Genomic DNA, 19,093 nt, shown 5'->3' with positions numbered 1-19,093 from the left:
ATTGTGTTTCTCTAAGACTTGACTAGTATACACTGTCACATAGTATTGTAAGAAGCCTCCATTCAAGTGCTTACATTGTAGCCCCGCTATCTGTCGGTCCTGGCCATTTACTAGAATCCCTTCCGATTCTTTTCCTCACTGTTTTCCAGTGTCATCAGATAGACTGAATAGAAAAGGCTATACTGAGATGCGATAAACCTGAAGGGAACGGGGGAGGGCACTATGGGGAGGGGGGCAAAGAAGATGTTAAGGGGAATACGGCGGAGGGGGGATGCATTCGGGGCAACACAAATCTATGTAAACATAATAAAATAAAATCAATAAAAAAAAAAGGCTATACTTAATTCACTGCATCTAAGTATGGCACAGGTGACACATTATTAACTGATCTCACCATTGGTCTGTCTGGGGCTTCCTATTTAAATGTTGCATAATAGATAATAATAATAATAATAATAATAATAACAATAATACATTTTCCAGTTTGCAAAGCCATTTCACCAGCATTAGCTAATTTTTTTTACTGTTTTGCACTTAAACCCACGGTGCACTCTGCCTTAAGAATACTGTGCGTTTTCTTCCCGTTCTTCCAAATCTGCCCTGAAAAGATGAGCCGGGATAGCATATACATATATGGCCTCGCTTCCCTACAAAATCGGCATGTGACGTCCACTGACAACTAAACTGTGAGACCGGCTCAGTTTAACGGAAGAAGGAGCGAGTCGGAGGCGCCCCGAGGCCGGAGGGGGCGGTGACTGCGCCCGGCCGGCTCCCGCCCCGGCCCCCGCCCCGGCCGCGGCCTCTGCGCGCCTCCGCCGGCCCGCGGCCCCGGCCCCCGCCGCAGGGCCCGCCCGGCCGGGCCTCCCCGGCAGCGACGGCGCCCCCTGCAGGCCGAGGCGGGCGCCGCAGGCGGAAGGACCCCGAGCCGGGCTGCCACCGTGTCCCAGCCCGAGCCGCCGCCGCGCCGCCGCCGGAGCGCCGCGGGCCCGAGTCCGCGCCGAGCGCCCTCCCCGCCGCCCGCCACGTCCCAGCGCCCGCCGGGGCCGCGCGCCGCCCGCCGCCCGCGCACCCCCGCCGCGGCCGGCCCGGCCCGCTCGGCCTTCCGCTCGCCCGCCGCGCCGCGCCGCGCCGCGCCCGCACCGGCCTTCACTCTGGAGCGGCGGCGGCGGCTCGAGGAGCTCTCGAGGTCGTCCCGGGAGCGGCTGCTGCAGTCCCGGGACAAGATGTTCTCCAAGTTCACCTCCATCCTGCAGCACGCCGTGGAGGCGGTGAGGCCGGGGCGCGGGCGCGGGCGGCGGGCATGGCGGCGGCCTAGCTCCCGGAGCGGCCGGGCCCGGGAGGCGCTGCGGGCCGTCGGGGCGCCGGGGCCTCGGGCCTGGCTCGGGGCCGGCGGGGCCCGGGCCCCCTCGGGCGGTGGGCGCCGGGGTCCCCGGAGGACCGGCCGTGCCGGCCCGGGGGTCTCCCGCTTCCTCGGGGGGGGCAGGGCGGTCGGGGAGCGCCCCGGCTCCAGGACCGTCAGCCTGGCCGGCCCCAAGTGTCAGCCCTGAGCAAGACAAAAGAAACGGCCCCCCTCGCTCGGTTCGGTTCGGTTCTGTTTTGTTTTGTTTTGTTTGGGGGTCTGGGCGAGCAGCAAGGTGTGCTCCTACCTTGGGGCGAGTCTGGCAAGGACGCAGCCCACTTGACCCCGTTCCTGCGTCTCGCCAGCTTCTGCTTTTCAGGCCTCGGGCCAGGCTCGGCCGGACCTGATTGATTGATGTGAACTGGGAGTTTGGAGGGTCTCGGCGAGCGGGGTGCAGGCAGCCCGCGCTCCCGGGGCACCGACCATCTGTTTCCTTTCCTGCCTGCTCTTCCTTTGCGCTCTGCGTTGTCCTGCCATTGTACTCGCCTTCGAGGATTTGAGACCCCAGCATAGGCACACGTTGTCCAGATGTCCTGAACGTGTCTTGTGGCTGTTTGACTATTAAGAGGTCGAGTTGCTTTACTCTATTTTGGGAGAATTGCCCAAATTGAAAATTGCATCCTGTGAAGGAACGGCAACTTTGCTAATTTTTAAAATGTCATTCTCTTTTCTGTGTTCAGAGTGTGCCATACAATACATTAAGATCCACACAGCTCAACACACACACACACACACACACACACAATTACAGTAGAACAGGTTTTATTGCTAGGTCATTAAAATAACATGAATTTTAAAAATGAAAACAAACTAGAATTTTTATTTTAAGTGACAGGTGGGAAATGTTTTAAAGTCATTTTAGCTTGACTACACGTTCTTGGGAAAATGTGTATCAAATCAAGAGCGACAAGGTGTTCATGAATGAAGAACAGTATTACGCATGAGGGAGGTAACAGTTTTAGATGCGGAGACAACTTTTATTTGACTTTTCTTGCTTATACACACCATCAATCGGCAGCATCTTTATGTTAAAGGAATTTAGAATTTGTACAGTGACATTTGTATTTTACATGAATCCTTAATACAAAATACCAATAATCATTTAATTTTAAACATTGAATATAGCTTAATATCGAGATAATTGGGAATAAAAGTTTACATTATTTATGTCCTTTACCTATGAGGCTTATATTTATAGAAATGAGTATTTAGACAAAAGATGGCTTTCAGGCCTTCCCAGTAAAGACTTACTTTATCCCCAAGGCCTATATTTTCTGTCCTCATTATCTTTTTATAATTGTATATGTTAGCATCTACTAAATTATCCATGTAAATGGCCTGACTGGTTCTGTAATATCCAGGTTCTCCACTTGCTGAGGTTACTGAGAAAGAGTAGATTATATTCACCTGGTTCTCAGAACTAACAGGTTGAATTTAGAAATATTGTTTTTATTGGCTTAAGTTTGATGTTTTCAGCTGGGATACTTTCCAATTTACCTTGCTCAGAGGTTAAAGCTCATGAAAAAGGGTTGACATACTAATTTTTTCTTTTAATAAACCTCTTGGGAATGAACTAATAACTAATGATAAATAAACCATCTTTGTGGTATTTGAGTAATGTTTTTTCCTAGCCCGAGACTGTTTTCCAGTTATTCAGATCTAGTTATTTGCTCAACATTTTTTTCCTATAAACTCATTTTACCATTCCTCAGTTCCTTTCATTAGCTTTTCTCTGTATTCCTTTTAATTTGTATCCTCAATTAGTATTTTCTGATACATTGTTACAATTAACATAATTATCAGGATTATACAGAGACAGGAGACAATCCTGTATGTAAACACTGACATGACCCTTTTCAGTTGTGTCATTTTATAACTAATGTTTTCCCATTTTGGTATTATTACATTTAGGTTTTTTTATTCAATTGGATCAGCTTTCAAGTGTTTCTTTTAGGGCTGACCAGATACATATTCGTTTAAATGCAGTTTAAAGGTAGCGTTTTTCTTATTGTTTAATTAATGGTTTCTCCTCACTTCGTGTTAACTACTTGCAAGAAAAAAAAAAGATACTTTCAAAGATTCATATTTGAAAATGTGTTATTAAGCTGATAGTCTACATTTTGAGTTTAGGAGAGAAATTCACACCTTGATTAAAAACAAAGCTTACAATTCTTGCCTTCTTTGTTGGAAATGAGTCCTCCTTCATTCAGTATAGAATTGATGGGCCAATAAGAGTTATGAAATGAATCTGTTTTGTCAGTTGCCACGTGTCACAAATCTGAAACCAGGCCTCTCTTGTTGTTCTGAGGTTGAACTGGAACATTTTAGTTAGTACAGATTCTCCAAAGGGCAAATAAAACACCTTCCAATTAGTACAATTCAGTATTTGTTGAGGGCCCGTGCTAGGTAACCTGCCAGGGACTGGGTCCTTTTAAATTCCAGCCCGTTGCCCCCTCTGAGGATAGACTTCTTCCAAGAGGATAAAGACAAAGGGCAGTGTCAGGGAAGAAAGTTCTGTTCATCTGAACTAATTAATTCAGTCCTAGTCATCTTGCAGAGTTTGAAATTACAGTTCTGAGTAAATGGTGATTTGGGGGACCAGAAATTCTTTAAAAAACTGCTCTTCCCCAGGGAATGAAAACCTCAACTCAAACATGTGTCGTGTTTTCTTAAGTATATTTTCCAATGAGTGATTTCTAAATTCAGTCCTTTGGTCATTCAGCGAATGCTTAGTGAGCCCATCGTGAAAGCATGGCACAGGGCAAGAGAAACAAGCTGTGCTCATGTCCTTGCCAGCAATGTTTACAGTCTAATTTGGGAGGAAAAAGACAACAACAAATAAATACCCAAGATCAAGGTCGTATAACAATGCACAAGAAGAGTGTGGCTTGGTCCTCAGAGCTGGACAGAACAGGGTTCCGGTCCCGGTCTCATAGAATCGTGAAACTTTAAGTGAGATAATGTACGTCAAGGGCTTAGTGCAGTGCCTGACGCATAGTCAGTGCTTAGTATATATATGTTAACCATTATTATTAGTAGTAGTACTGTTAGTTGAATGGGTGTTCAGCCAGTGAGCTCTAAAGGGGGATAGGAACAGGGACTTAGGATGGAAGGGGTTGTAAAGGATCGCTGGAGGAGTAAGACGTGAGCTGGCCTTTGGAGGCAGAGAAGAGAGGAAGGGCATTAGAAAAAGTTGGTGAGAGGAGCCTGACCAGGCGGTGGCACAGTGGATACAGCATCGGACTGGGATGCCGAGGACCCAGGTTTGAGTCCCCGAGGTCACCAGCTTAAGCGCGGGCTCATCTGGTTTGAGCAAGGCTCACCAGCTTGGACCCAAGGTCGCTGGCTCGGGCAAGGGGTTACTCAGTCTGCTGTAGGCCCACGGTCAAGGCACATATGAGAAAGCAATCAATGAACAACTAAGGTGTCGTTCCTGCCTGTCTGTCCCTATCTATCCCTCTCTCTGATTCTGTCTCTGTAAAAAAAAAAAAAAAAGGTGGTGAGAGGAAGAAGCATTTTAAAAGATCTGGGCATGGAGTGTTCATGGTACATGTGAGTGAGACAGTAAGCAGATGTGGCTTTGAGGACACTGGTTCTCCTGTGGATTATCAATGTGGATACTTTGTGTGCTAGGCATTTTGGAGAAAGACAGTCCAGGTTTCTAGTTACAAGCAGTGCTTTGTTGGGCAAGTCAGCTATCTGGGTTTGGGTCTTAAGAGGAGTTTGTTTTGTAAAAGTCGGAGTTTATTCTGAGATTTTAAGACCACACAGTAAGTGTAAACCTGGTAGCGCACTGCCTGGCGCATAACTACTTATTAACTGGTAGTGACTGCTGTCTCACTCATTTATTCACTCAGTAAGGCAGGGGTAGTCAACCTTTTTATACCTACCACCCACTTTTGTATCTCTGTTAGTAGTAACATTTTCTAACCGCCCATGGGTTCCACAGTAATGGTGATTTATAAAGTAGGGAAGTAACTTTACTTTATAAAATTTATAAAGCAGAGTTACAGCAAGTTAAAGCATATAATAATAATTACTTACCAAGTACTTTATGTTGGATTTTGCTAAGTTTGGAAGAATAAATCTTTATAAAACAACTTACTATTGCTACCACCCACCATGAAATCTGGAAGGCCCACTAGTGGGCGGTAGGGACCAGGTTGACTACCACTGCAGTAAGTGTTACTGAATGGTTACTATACGCCATCACTGAGTTCGAAACTGGGGACTCGGTGATGAAAAAGATGGCACAATCTCAACCCTCCCTAGTGGAGAAGATGGGTCACTCAGCAATCAGAAGTAAGGGCTGAGAGAGAGGAAGCAGACTGGCAGAGGGTGCCACACGCATGCGTGGGAAAGACTATATCCTAGGCAGGCCGTCTGGCAGGACTTCCCAGAGAAAACCCTGGTGAGTTAGGCATTTATGTCAGTTGTTGGTTGAGACAGTGATTGCATGAATTTTCAAAAATGTAATCTCTATTGTAAAAGATAACTCAAATTAGAACCCCCCCCCCCCCCCCCCGTTGATTCACACATCTCTCCCCCACCCCGGCTTCCCCACCCTCACCCCCAGCGTCAATGTAAATGTGTTTATGCAGTGATGAAACAGGTGATTTGCATGTTAGAATTAGTAATGAAAGAGGCAAGTTTACTAGGAAGTTATACAGAAGTCAGGGACATTTATTCATGTTTGAACAAGATTGTTACTAAACTAAGTTATTAGCAATTTAGAACTGTTTAAATAGGTTTTCTTTCTTTTTTTTTCTTTAAATCAAACTTCTGGGAGAGAGGTATTCGTAAGTAAGCAACATCCTCCTCCTTTGAATTTGACTAATAACAGAGGTCCTTACCCAAATCCTGTAAGATCTCTGATTTAGTTACGTACCCTAGAAACAGAGCTAAGTCCCATCGGCGAAATAATTTGGACCAAAGGATGCTGTGATCTTATATAGCAGGAGGTTCCCTTGGAAAATTTTAACAAATCACAACACTTAAGAAATTAAGTACATTTCTTGAAACGTGAAATTTCATTTGGCTTTGTCCCAATTGTTAATACTTTTAAGTATATATAAAGCTGGTATGTGTATAAAGATCTAAAATACAAGAGAAAATTTATATTTTGAAGAAGATTCTAAAAACAAGCAGCTCATTAAAACATTTGTTTTTAAATCTAAAAATTTCAGGAAGATTGTTTTCCCAAATTAACATTTTCATTCTTATTTTTCTTTCTAATTTTCTTTCTCTGTCTCCCACAAGTAATTTCTCTCCCCATGTTCTTGAAGTGTAGTAATCCCAAAGGTTTAAACTTCTGTGTTAAAGATCTTAAAGTGTTTTTAATTTTTTTCCATAACATTGTATTTGAAAATGAGATGAATATGTAAGGGTCTCTTACTCCAGTATCACTTGGAGTGGTGTGACTAGGCACGTAGAGACGAGCTAGTATTGAGATGATGGCGAGTGCTGGAATATTTTCAGATCCTTTCTCCCCCTAAATGCATTTCATCTTCTGGACTGAAACCAGTGTTTATAGTTTGCCCAATAGTTTGGAGGTTGTTTTCACAGGGTTTCGAACTTGGCGTTCTCTGCTGGGGACACCAAGAAATCAAATGGGAACAGGTGGGAGTGCAGGAGTCGTGTGACCTTGGAGGTCCTCTGTTGAGATGCAGGACTGAAACCGGCAGGGTACTCTGCCAGAGGTTAGGTTTCCAGAGGAGAAACCTATTTGTTTGTTCTAAGCGAGCTGGGCCAAGTCTGTACTCTCTGACCAGAAGTTATTGATGATACTTGGGCGCCCTTCCCCCCAACCCCTCTTGGCAGCGAAAAGGTTGAGGGCACACCGAATCTTTTCTCTCCATTTAACACGCGTTTGAAATTCTTGTCGGTCTGCTGAAAGGATATCATTTTGGTCTTAAAACTTCTGAAGTAAATTTCAAAGCTAAAATGTAAAACATTTTTGACTTTGTGGACTTTAAATTGGTAGTGTCGTGTTCACGTAGTTATTTTGCTGAAAATATGCTCTGCCTAATCCAGGCTTAACAAGGGAAGATTCACTCCCGAAAGTAGGGAACAGGTTTAATCTGATTACGGGGTTGACTTTGGTACATGTTCTAGCAGCGGTGACGTGTCACTGATGACCTAGCAGCTTTTTGACTGTGTTGCATGTCAAAGTCCTAGGTACAAAGGTCCCAGGGTGTTATTTTACTGATACTTCAGTAATAGGATATTGTGCATTTTCTTTAACACTCGCGAAGCCGTGTGTGGTTACTAGTTTCAGGGGAAGGGAACAAAACAATCCTGTAGTTCAGTAATGATGTTGATCACTGTGTTCTTCCTCCTTCTTAATAAATCATTTTAACTTTCTTGGATTTGACTTGTTTTGTTTCTCTTCGATATCTGACATCTGGGCGCAAAATTAAAGCTCCCCCGTTATTTTTATGTTGCTTTTGCATGATTAGTAGGCAAATACCGAATTACACTTTATGGGAAACTTGAATGCCATTTTCTTTTTGTGTGTGTGTTTGTACAGCTAGCACCTTCTCTTCCTTTACAAGAGGATTTCGTTTACCACTGGAAGGCGATTACCCACTACTACATAGAGACTTCAGGTAAGAGACCGTGCTAATGCTAAACAGAACATTGTGAAATACTAAAATATATTTCAGGTTCGTTTTCAGAGTTATTCTAAGTTTATAAACAATTTGCTTTTCCTTTTTTAGATTCATTAAAAATATACACCCACTGAGCACCCACTATGTGTCAGCATTGTTCTAGGCGCTGGGGTATAGAACCATCAAACAGACAAAATCCCCAGCGGAGCTAATAATCCGATTTGGGGAAGCAAACAATAACCAGACAATTACCAACTACCGATAGTGTGTCTGATGATACGGGTTAAAAAGAAGAGGCAGGCTGAGGGCCAGAAGGCTGTGCTGGGTGGGCAGATGGCTGTTTAGATTACAGAAAGCCTCCTGCCCCAGGTGACAGCGGGAGGAAGCGAGTCTGGGGGCAGGGAAGAGGTTCCAGGAAGAGGACCGAGCGCACAGACCCTGAGGCAGGAACGGGCAGCGCGCTTGGCTGATTCCTGAGACGGAGAGGAAGCCAGTGTGGCCAGAGTGAGAGTGGAGGAGGAGAAAGGCGGTCGGAGAGGACATGACCCGGGGAGAGGGCCCAGATTCACATAGGACCCTGTAGGCCGTGTAAGGGCGCTGGCTGATGCTCTGGAGGGGGGCATCGGAGGGTTTGGAGCGGAGGTGCAGAGGTTGTGCAGGCTCAGTTGGTTTCTGTGAGAATTTAGAAGGGACGCAGTGGTGAGCGGGAGAACAGCCGGGCACAGGGACAGCTGGAATGGTTTGAGGGGCGGTGCTGGCCTAGACCAGGTGGAGGTGGCAGGACGTGGTCGTGTCCTGCATCTGTTTTGAAGGAAGTTTTGTTGCTGGGTTGGAGACTGGGTATGAGAGAATAAGCGTCAAGGATAACTGTAAAGTTTCGCTGTAGGCAGCTGAACTGGAGAAGTAGAATGGTTCCTTCCCGAGGAGGAGGAGACTGCAGGAGGGGAGGAGCGGGTTTGAAAGGACTTGCCAACACACTCCGTTTGAGATGCTCAGTACCTGTCCAGCTGGCTGTGCCGAGTGGACTGAAAACGGGCCTCTTTCAGGGTAGCGTTCTAAGCTGGGGATATGAAGTTGAGAGTCATGAGACGAGATGAGATTTCCCAGGGAGTAAGGGTAGGAGGCCGAGAGAAGGGGCTCTGGAGCCGAGCCCTTGGACTCAGCGGCGGCGTGTAGGGCTCAGGAAGACGAGAAAGAGGAATGTATTATAGCAAAGGCAACCCGGAGACTGGTGGGTTGCTGGCTTGGCAGCGTCCGTGCGCAGGGCAGCGGCCGACGGAGACGTGGCGTCAAAAGAGGGTTATGTTTTTAAAAGGTGGAAAATACCACAGTTTATTATTTGAGGGGATGATCTAGTAGGGAGGGAAAGGTGGGTCCAAGAGTCAGATGAGATCTCTTCTGAGAAATCTCCCTAAGTAGGCGAGGGAGGATGGGGTCTGCACCAGCAGAGGCTTCGCCTTAAATAGGCCTGGGGAGTTTCTCCACGAAAAAATAAAGCAGAAAGCAGACCGTCTGGGTAGAAATGCAGGAGGGGGTAGATGCGGTGTGGGGAGTCTTCAGAAGTTCCCTGGTTGGTTCTGTTTTTCTCAGTGACTAGGAAACATGGAGACATAGGGGCCACCTGAATAAATTAGGTCAAGGGTCGGCAGACTTTTTCTATGAAGGGCCAGATGTAGGCCCTGTGGTCTCTTGCAACTACTCAGTTCTGTTGTTGTAATGCAAACAAGCCATCAATAATATGTAAAATAAATAAACATTCCTTTGTTCCCATACAACTTTATTTATCAAAGCAGATGGCAAGGCTGGATTGGTCCTGTGGGTAAAATCTGGCGACCTCTGAAGCAGGGAAATACAGTAGTATTGCTCCGTAGCACTATGGGCTCCCGTGTGGGATGTATGGGTCAGCACTAGTGGAGATGCATACTGGTTTCCTTGCCTTTTTTTTTTTCTTTTTTACAGGGATAGAGAGAGAGTCAGAGAGAAGGACAGACAGACAGGAACGGAAAGAGATGAGAAGTATCAATCATCAGTTTTTCATTTTGACACCTTAGTTGTTCATTAATTGCTTTCTCATATATGCCTTGACCGCGGGTCTTCAGCAGACCAAGTAACCAGTGACCTTTGGGCCCAAACTGGTGAGCTTTTTGCTCAAACCAGATGAACCTGCGCTCAAGCTGGAGACCTCGGGGTCTCAAACCTGGGTCCTTCCGCATCCCAGTCCAACGCTCTATCTACTGCGCCACTGCCTGGTCAGGCTGGAGATGCATACTGGACACGTGTCGTTTAACAGAAAGGAAACATGAAAAAATGACAGTAGTTGATTTGGCAAGCTGATGGGGGCATGGGTGATTTGTCTTAAAAAATTCTTTATATTTGTGCAATGAATAAAAACCAGTATATGTAGGTAGATAGGTAGATGTACATATACCTTTAAATGTAATATAATTACTAACTTTGTTTGGATCTATAGAAACCTTTTTTTGAATGGAGCTGCTTTTCAAATGACTATTATTAGCTTTTGTGAATTTTTTTGTCTCCTACATGTCTTTAAGGAAATACTTTAAAGAAAAGTTTTGTAAATTCTTGCTTTAAAGGATTTTTGTTTGTTTTTTTTTGCAATCTGGTAGCAGAACAATGTGTACACTACCACAATAGGGACAATTAAGTCTGTCAGCCCAGAGAGAGGACAAAGAAGGGGGAAATAGAAGGAGGCGGCGTTTGACCTGGGTTTTAAAGGATGAGTAGGAGGTTGTGAAGGAGCCGGAGGGCAGAGGCATTGCTGGTAGGGGGAAGAGCATGTGCGGAGGCGCAGAGGACCAAACGGAGCTTAGGAGCTAGGATTCCACGCTGCCGAGTCACATTTACAGTTCATTCCTTTCTCAATGTGAAAAGTCCTTCTGGTCATCTTTCTTTATAAATAACTATAATGAAACCATGCTTAAATATTCATTCGTTCCTGGAATATTTATAGGAGTCTGCATTTATAGGAGAAAAGACATTTTTAAAAAGTAAATTTCAAAAAAACTTACAAATGATCTTTTATTAATATTAGGCTGCTCATTTTAGAAGACTATGAAATGAGGCATCATAAGTGGACATTTCTTGAATTCTTACCTGTATGCTAAGGCACTGGACTTCACATGCATCAAGGCCTTGAAATCATACAACAGCACTTACTGGTGTTGGTCAGCCTAATCTTAGAGATGTTGGTGACTGAGGCTTCAATAGCTTACCAATGTCATCCACCTAGTAGTGGATTTGAACTTGAGTTGTCTAACTCCAGGTCCCAGGTTCTTACTAACACTCCCATACTCTATCAAATGTGATACATATGTCCTCCTGGAAAACAGCGGAGGCCCGTGTCTTTCCATGGTTTTCTCCACAAGGCTTAGAATCGTGGTTTTCTCCCTCTGTGTGTGGCGTCGCACATGTGTGTATGTATAGACAAAGCAACCTATCACCAAATACATAGCATACCGGAGTGTAGAACTACTAAGGACCAGAGAGGATCAGAGCGACATAAGCAAGAACTTGGCATTTCCGAATATGTTTTGTATTTAAACATTCTATAGAGCTTCACATCTTATTAAGAGCAATTGAACCCCTGTACAATAAGGATAGGTTGATAAAACCGTGTGATTTTTGAGTTCAGTTGTGATATGTAAAATGTGCCATTGAAAGTTTATTTTAACAAATGAATAATATTTAGTAAGAATTCTTCCGACAAGCAGCTTTGACTTTGGAAATAGCTGTCTGTTAATAAGAGAGAGATGTCAGATATTTTTTGTAGCGTACTTTCCTTTGGGTTCCTCGTGTTTTCATAGATGGAGGTGAATTAGGGCACTAGGTGTCTGACTTCCCAATGCTAAGAAGTAATGTGGTAGCAATCAAAACACAACCTATCCTCTGTACGTTTTCCAGGTTTAAGCTTAATGTTCAAGACCAACCAATGTCTATATAAAGATAGTTAACATTCAGACCTTCTACTGGCTCATTAAAAAATAATGTTTTAATTACAAGTGCATACAAAATTCTTCTATTACATATTTTTTTCCATTTCTTTCATAATGGCTCTTGTTTCTAAATTATTATGCATGAAGATTAGCTTATAGAATATAGTATTTCAGAATATTGATTCAGTTTTTGAATAAGATGGCAAAAGTGTCATCTGAATTCTGGCAAAAATAATGCCACCATGACTATAAACCTCACTCAAGTGTGTAGTTCACATTATTCTCAGTTTGAATAGAAATAGGGAAATATGAAGAGTATTTTAGATTAAAAATACAGTGTAAAGTATGCAGTTTAATATTTAATAAAATATTTAGTTTAAATATGCAGTTTAAAATGTTTGGATGTTTGATGAAAGTTTTTTTATTGTTTAGATGACAAGGCCCCAGTGACAGATACAAATATTCCATCTCATCTGGAACAGATGTTAGATATATTGGTACAAGAAGAAAAAGAACGAGAATTTGGAGAGACGGGGCCATGTATGGAATATTTGCTTCACCACAAGATCCTGGAAACATTATATACCTTAGGGAAAGCTGATGTAAGTTTCTAATCCATGCCATGTTCTTGGGCATGTAATATATGTATTCATGCCTTAGAAATGAAGAAGCTTTGAAGTACTAAATTTAGTTATAGAGGTATGCATTAAGCATGGCAGGGTGTAAGCCAGTATTGTGAAAAAAAGAAAAGTGTGCAACTTGTATGACTATGATTTTGCAGAGAGTGAGCAAAACCCCCAAATACTCAACACCTGGGATGTAGGCTGCTTAGAACTTCAGTGTAGACATATATGAAAATAAACTCAAGTACACGTGGTCAGAATAAAAGGAAATGAGAAGAGACCCAATGAGAATTGAATTGCAAAAATAGGAATTATTTTTCATAATCCTGAAAGAAAAGGTCACTGATTATTTTGACATTGATTCTGCTAATAAGTGGAGACTATTCTAATTTTTAGGCCTCATGAATCTTGAGAAATCTTTGCAAAGCTGGTATTGTATAAAATTCTGTGCTACAAAACTCTCAGATTACTTATAAAGATAGGTTTCAAACCATGTGCTGCTGTGAGGATAGGGGAACAATTTTGGGTTTAGTTTAGGAGGCCTGGCTTTGTCACTAATATATTGTGACCCTCAGCAAGTTTCATTGGTTAATCTTCCTCCTCTTTAAAAACGAGGTAATCACCAAGTGTTCTCCTCAGCTTTACAAGTCTGTGGTCTGTTCTGTGAATTTCTATAATGTATGTGAAAATCAGTCTGAAGAAAAACTCCAACTAAACAACTAAACTAATATACATGTTTTACCACCAAATAGAGTTATGAATAATAGTTTAAAGGCAATTTCCTTTTGATTAATCTATAATATCTATCAATTTTTAAGTTGAATTCATTCAATTTACACTTTCTAGGCAACACATCTCCCTAATACCCTTCAATTCATTCCCCTCCCTCCTCCTCTTTTCTGTCCTTTGGAAGCAGGGGTTGTATAACATAACAGTAAGTTGAATAAATATTAATTGATTTTGAGCAAATGTTTTTAATTGTACTACTAGTAGATTTATGTTGATGGAGGTGATTGTAACTATTAGTGTTTTATCTGAGTATTGCAAAGTATTTGCTATCTTAAAAAATATTGTACTAAAATATTATAGTTTATACTATTTCTGGATAGCATGTCTGTGAAGCTTTGGAAATGCTACTCATTTCGTGACTGTATTTTAGTTCTGAGGCAGTATAAGTAGATTAATTATGGAACATATAACATTAATTCATACTCTTATTTCATGTGAATAATCATCAGGTTTACCTACTTTTAAGCAAATATTTAAAATAACTGGTATGTTATAAAACTTCTTTATTAAATATTAATTGCCTGTAATCATAATATAAATAATTTTGTAACTAATTTAAAACTAAGTCATAGAAGTTTATACCATAAGAATCCTTTTATTTACATTTATATGTTAGGCTTTATTTACTCCTGCATTTATATGCTAGAAAGTTGTTGATTGCCTGTTATTAGTGTAAATAACAAGAGTCTGGCTTGACTTTGCCGTGGATTTAACTATAATAGTTAGACAATACACAGGTTGACATTGCCCAAACCAGACTATGATCTCCACAGCGTACTGGCACCATGCTGTTTATAATTACACCAGCCCATGGGCCCATATGCTGTATTATAGTCCCAGATGTCATTTTATTTCTAGCATATCAATCATTAATAACTGACTGAGAATTTTATCCTGGCTAATTGCTAGTTGCATTGACCTCTGAGGGTGGAATACATTCCCATTCATTGCCTCTCCCATGTTTTAAGCTTTGGAATAAGTGTGTTTGTATTGTCTGTTCTCTTCCTGCGGGCTCTCCTCTCCTGCGTGCTCAGTGCCCTCCCGGAATGAAACAGCAGGTGCTGGGATTCTACACCAAACTGCTGGGGAGGATCCGGCAGCCTCTGCTCCCGCACATCAACGTGCACCGGCCCGTGCAGGTACCCTCTGCCCTCACACTGAGCTGTTCGCTTTGATGTCTGTTGGCAGACATATAACTTTATATCATTTTCCTAAGAGTAAAAATAAGACAGGCACTTATTCTAAAAATAACATGCAAATTAGCAAATACTTATGCTTTCTTTATGCGTGACATTGTATTAAATGCAGTTCCTGCAAAATTTTGTACCTTCATTTTTCCTTTAACTTGTATCCGTGACATCTCAAGGAAAGTTTTTTATATACCTCCTTAATTTTTTAGGGTAATGTATTTGAAAAATTGACTACTAGTAAATTTATTTTAATATTAGTGATTGTAAATAATGGTCTATCTGAAATAGTGCAAGCTATTGTATTTGCTCTTTAAATATCCTTAAGGTACATGGATGTTTCATTTACATACTTGTAAAAAATAACCTAACCTTAAACATGTTTGCAAACATTTTTGACAGAAATTAATTCGACTTTGTGGTGAAGTCCTTGCAACACCCACAGAAAATGAAGAAATCCAGTTTCTCTGTATTGTATGTGCAAAACTGAAAGAAGACCCCTATTTGGTTAATTTCTTTCTGGAGGTATGGTATACTTACAAGGCTTCAAAGTAACATTCTATGAAAACTGGTGTGAGAATGAACTGTGCAGATACTTTTAATGTCAGTTACTACAGTGTCCCTGGAATTAGAGTTTTTATATGAATTTGATCTCCTGCTGGTCAGTAAGCACTCTGAGGACAAGGACTCTGCCCTGTCAACCTCTGGGTCCCCACAGCTTCTCCAGTACCTAGAACAATGCGTGATAACTGTTTAGTTATCTCACTGAATGGGCACATCTGTAGAGAAATGCAGCTTTGTTAGTTATAAGGATAGGCAGTCACAAAAGCACCTTGCAGTTCTCAAGCGTGCAGCCCTGAAATCTAGTCCGTATTAGGTGTATATTGGCTAAGGTGCATCTCCTCTGGGCTCAGTGCAGAGGGTACATGAGTTAGAAACTGGCTTTGCCCTGCAGGAGTTGCTAGGCCGGGGACAAAGGTAAGACTACTATTCAGAGACAGTACATAATCTCAGGTAGAGTAAGGTGGGCATCACAGGAAAGATACAGAATACCTGCTCCCTAGGGGTTGATGGGAGGCAGAGGTTACCTCTGCCCTAGGTCATTGGGAAAGACTTCACGGAAGGGATTAGCTTTGATGTGAGCCGGGACACATTTAGAGAGGAACAGTGGAACAAAGCTGAGTAAAGGAACGAAGACAGAACAGTGTATGGGTGGTCAGGAAACAGTATACTGAGGACATGTGGGAAGAGGAGGGCCTGGACAGACCGACCAGGAATTGTCAAAGGCCTTGGATGGCGGGATGAAGAATGTGTGCTTCCTTGCAGTTGTTGGGGAACCAGTGAAGATACTTGAGCAGGGATATTATTGCATGATGGGTCCTGTGCCTTGAGAAGTTACATCGGTGGCAGCCTCGTGTGAGAGGGTCCTGTGCCTTGAGAAGTTACGTCGGTGGCAGCATCGGTGGGATCCTGTGAGAGGCGGGAGGAAAGCAGGGAAACTCACTGGGTGGCTGGTGGGGTGACCCAGCCGAGAAGTCACAAGGACTTAACTAGGTTGGAAGCAGTGGGTTGGAGTGAAGAGAATCTTTTTGGGAGACCCTAGAGGTAGGCTGTCTGGCCTTGTGCGGAAGCCGGAGAAAGGGGATGGGTGCTTGCGTTTCCGAATCAGTGAGGCTGCCACCCATGTAAACACAGGAGCCCCGAGGAGGCCTATTTTGAGGGGAGGATGGTGATTTTAGTTCTGAGTAATTTTAGCCATCATGCTGTCCTGATGGAAATACTTAGCAGGTATTTGGTATTGTAGATCTGTGATTTATGAGAGAAACTGAGGCTTGAGAAACTCGGGAATTACATGTACCAATGTGCTGTGTGTACCAGTGAGATCCCTAACATAGGAAGGAAGCGTTTCAGTAAGAACGAGAGTGAGAGTGAAGGCAGCAGTTTCTTGTCACCTAGGGAGCTTTTAAAAATGCAGATTCCTTGGCTCCACCTCCAGATATTCCTGTTTACTGGTTCTGGGTGGGGCCCAGGATTCTGCATTTTTATCGAGTCCCACAAATGACCGGGATGACAAGTCTCGAGTCACCCTTTGAGAAACATTAAAGAGTGAATGCTGTTCTAAGGTGATTCTTTTTCTCTTGCCATTCTGATCTAAGATACCACTCCCAACAATGTTGTTAGTATTTTGATGGAATAAATGTTTTACATTCATAAACATGATATGCAATGATTTTATAAGAAATTGGGGAGTTGTTTAGAGTATTTATTTAGTCCCATAGAATTGTTTTCTTTTAATATATGTGCTATGAGCTCAATTTCTCAAGAAGATTGGTCTGCACTATACTTTTAGCAGTAATAAAAGTGATGTATAATAACTATAATACAACGTGGGAAGTAGGACTTTGAATTCATTCAGCATTTAATATACTTTTGTGATGGGCAAAATATTATAATAGGCCCTATGGAGAAGCTGGTTTATGATGAATTCAAACTGTGTGTGTTTTGGTTTTTGCTCTTAACTTCAAATGGAAGACAAGATGCCTTAAAATCAATAATTTGCGCGCTGGCAGGTTGGCTCGGTGGATAGAGCCTCAGCTTGGTATATGGACGACCTAGGTTTGTTCCCTGGTCTGGGCACACATGAGAAGTGACTGTCTGCTCCCCCCTCCCCTCTCTTCCCCTCCACCAGCCAGTGGCTTGACTGGTTCGAGTGTGGCTCTGGGTGCTGAGGATAGCTCGGCTGATTTGAGCATGTCAGCCTCAGGTGCTAAAGATAGCTTGGTTGATTGGAGCACGGCCTTGGACGGGGGTTGCTGGGTGGATCCCAGTCAGGGCATGTGCAGGAGTCTGTCTCTCTATCTCCTCTCCTCTCAAAAAGAAAATAATTTGCTTCATCTAAGATTCTCTTTGTGTTTGGAAATGTATATGGCAGGGGGAGGGGCCAACATTTCAAGCAAATCTTACTTTTAGCCTCAAAAAACAGTAATAAAAATGTCCTCAGAATATTGAACTCTTTTTATTTAGAGTAGAAGTATAAGAAGAATAAAAACTTGGAAAATCATCTTAGAAAGCTGATCTTAGAAGAATCACCGTTGAGAGTATCTAGTCTTAGTAGAAGCCCAGTAATGAGAAAACAGTTAACTGCAATCGAAAGCCCCAGAATCTTTCCCCACTGATGTCAGTGGTAGTCACACAGGTGCCACTCATGTCGGTCACTGCTTCTGGTCAGCAGAAGCATTTTGTAGAGAGTCTAAAGCGTATCAGAGGTGCCTCTGCAGTTTTAAAGTAGCTACAACCCAGTTTGTTAAAGTCTGAGTATTTTTATTTGTCAAACCACTTTTGTCTATTGCTATGTGAATTATAGAAAAAGCCATTAAACTATGATTTCTGTTTTATAAGGCTTCTGATGTGAATCTTACAAAACATGTATTCCCATCCAGAATAAGTTGAAATCATTGGCTTGCAAAGGAGCACCAAATGTAATTTCAGAAGACACATTAAAAGGTCAAGATTCCTTGTCAACAGACACGGGGCAGCCGTGTGGGCTGGAGGAGCTGTCTGGGGCGGCCGCAGGGGGGCTGATGGAGCTGGAAGACGAGCCTCCTGCCCCCGCGGACGACCTGTCCGCCAGCCTGGATAACCTCAGTGTCACCTCACTGCCCGAGGCCACCGTTGTTCGTCCCAACCAGGATTACAACTTAGTGAATTCTCTGCTAAACCTTACTAGAAGTCCTGTGAGTCCTCACCTTTCATTCCACCCCCCTATTATGATCCCAGTTAAATGCATTTAAAATAGAAGAAGATACCTATTCTTATTTTAGTGTCATGCATTAAATTCTTTACATGAAATCTGCTCCAACAACTGTGGGAGATCTCATCTGAGCACTGATGGTTGTCCCTCCCCCCCAGGACGGCCGCATAGCTGTGAAGGCCTGCGAGGGCCTGATGCTGCTGGTGAGCCTGCCGGAGCCCGCGGCCGCCAAGTGCCTCACGCAGAGCACTTGCTTGTGCGAGCTGCTCACCGACAGGCTGGCCTCCCTGTACAAGGCGCTACCTCAGTCAGTGGACCCCTTAGACATCGAAACGGTGGAAGCAGTTAACTGGGGGTAAGAGCCACGATTTGTGTTCTTCCACACCTGCACTTGTAGATCCATTTCTGTTTGGCAAGGATAGGAATCTTTCGTTTTAAAAAAAATAACATTGCTAGTGATCATTAAGTGCGATTATTTTGTGAGGCTTTTTTTAAATTCGTTAGTGGTAATGCATGGGTGTGGGGATAATCCAGCTGTTATAGTTAAGCTACTTTTCCTTTGTCCATTATAGTGATCGATTAAGACCTTAATTACATTAAGACCAATAACTTTATATTTTTTTTAACCCTAAAAAAGGTAATCTCCTTTTTTATAAATGAGTTCCATGGCCCGTGGGGCAGTCTCGTATGTTTCCTGGCTTCCTTGTGTAGAATCTCCCCTCCTACCTCGTTCTTCCTCCCCTTCTACCCATCTTTTAGGGCTCCCCCTGATTCTCATAG

General features: G+C 43.1%; 1 protein-coding gene across 1 annotated transcript in view; it reads left to right on the top strand.

Annotated features, from left to right (window-relative positions):
• Positions 1-782: 782 nt before the first annotated feature.
• The window catches only part of FHIP2A (FHF complex subunit HOOK interacting protein 2A), a 33,026-nt gene continuing 14,715 nt past the window's right edge, over positions 783-19,093 (top strand). Inside the window, exons 1-7 of the mRNA XM_066354690.1 lie at positions 783-1,268; positions 7,929-8,007; positions 12,396-12,565; positions 14,410-14,514; positions 14,965-15,087; positions 18,003-18,296; positions 18,472-18,668. Coding sequence (XP_066210787.1) covers positions 1,224-1,268; positions 7,929-8,007; positions 12,396-12,565; positions 14,410-14,514; positions 14,965-15,087; positions 18,003-18,296; positions 18,472-18,668 — 1,013 coding nt within the window. The 5' untranslated portion in view covers positions 783-1,223. The remainder of the gene's footprint in view (positions 1,269-7,928; positions 8,008-12,395; positions 12,566-14,409; positions 14,515-14,964; positions 15,088-18,002; positions 18,297-18,471; positions 18,669-19,093) is intronic.

Source organism: Saccopteryx leptura, chromosome 13 (genome assembly GCF_036850995.1).
Source record: "Saccopteryx leptura isolate mSacLep1 chromosome 13, mSacLep1_pri_phased_curated, whole genome shotgun sequence".
Lineage (NCBI taxonomy): Eukaryota > Metazoa > Chordata > Mammalia > Chiroptera > Emballonuridae > Saccopteryx > Saccopteryx leptura.
Note: the sequence above shows the minus strand (reverse complement) of the source record. Positions and strands in the feature narration are given on the sequence as shown.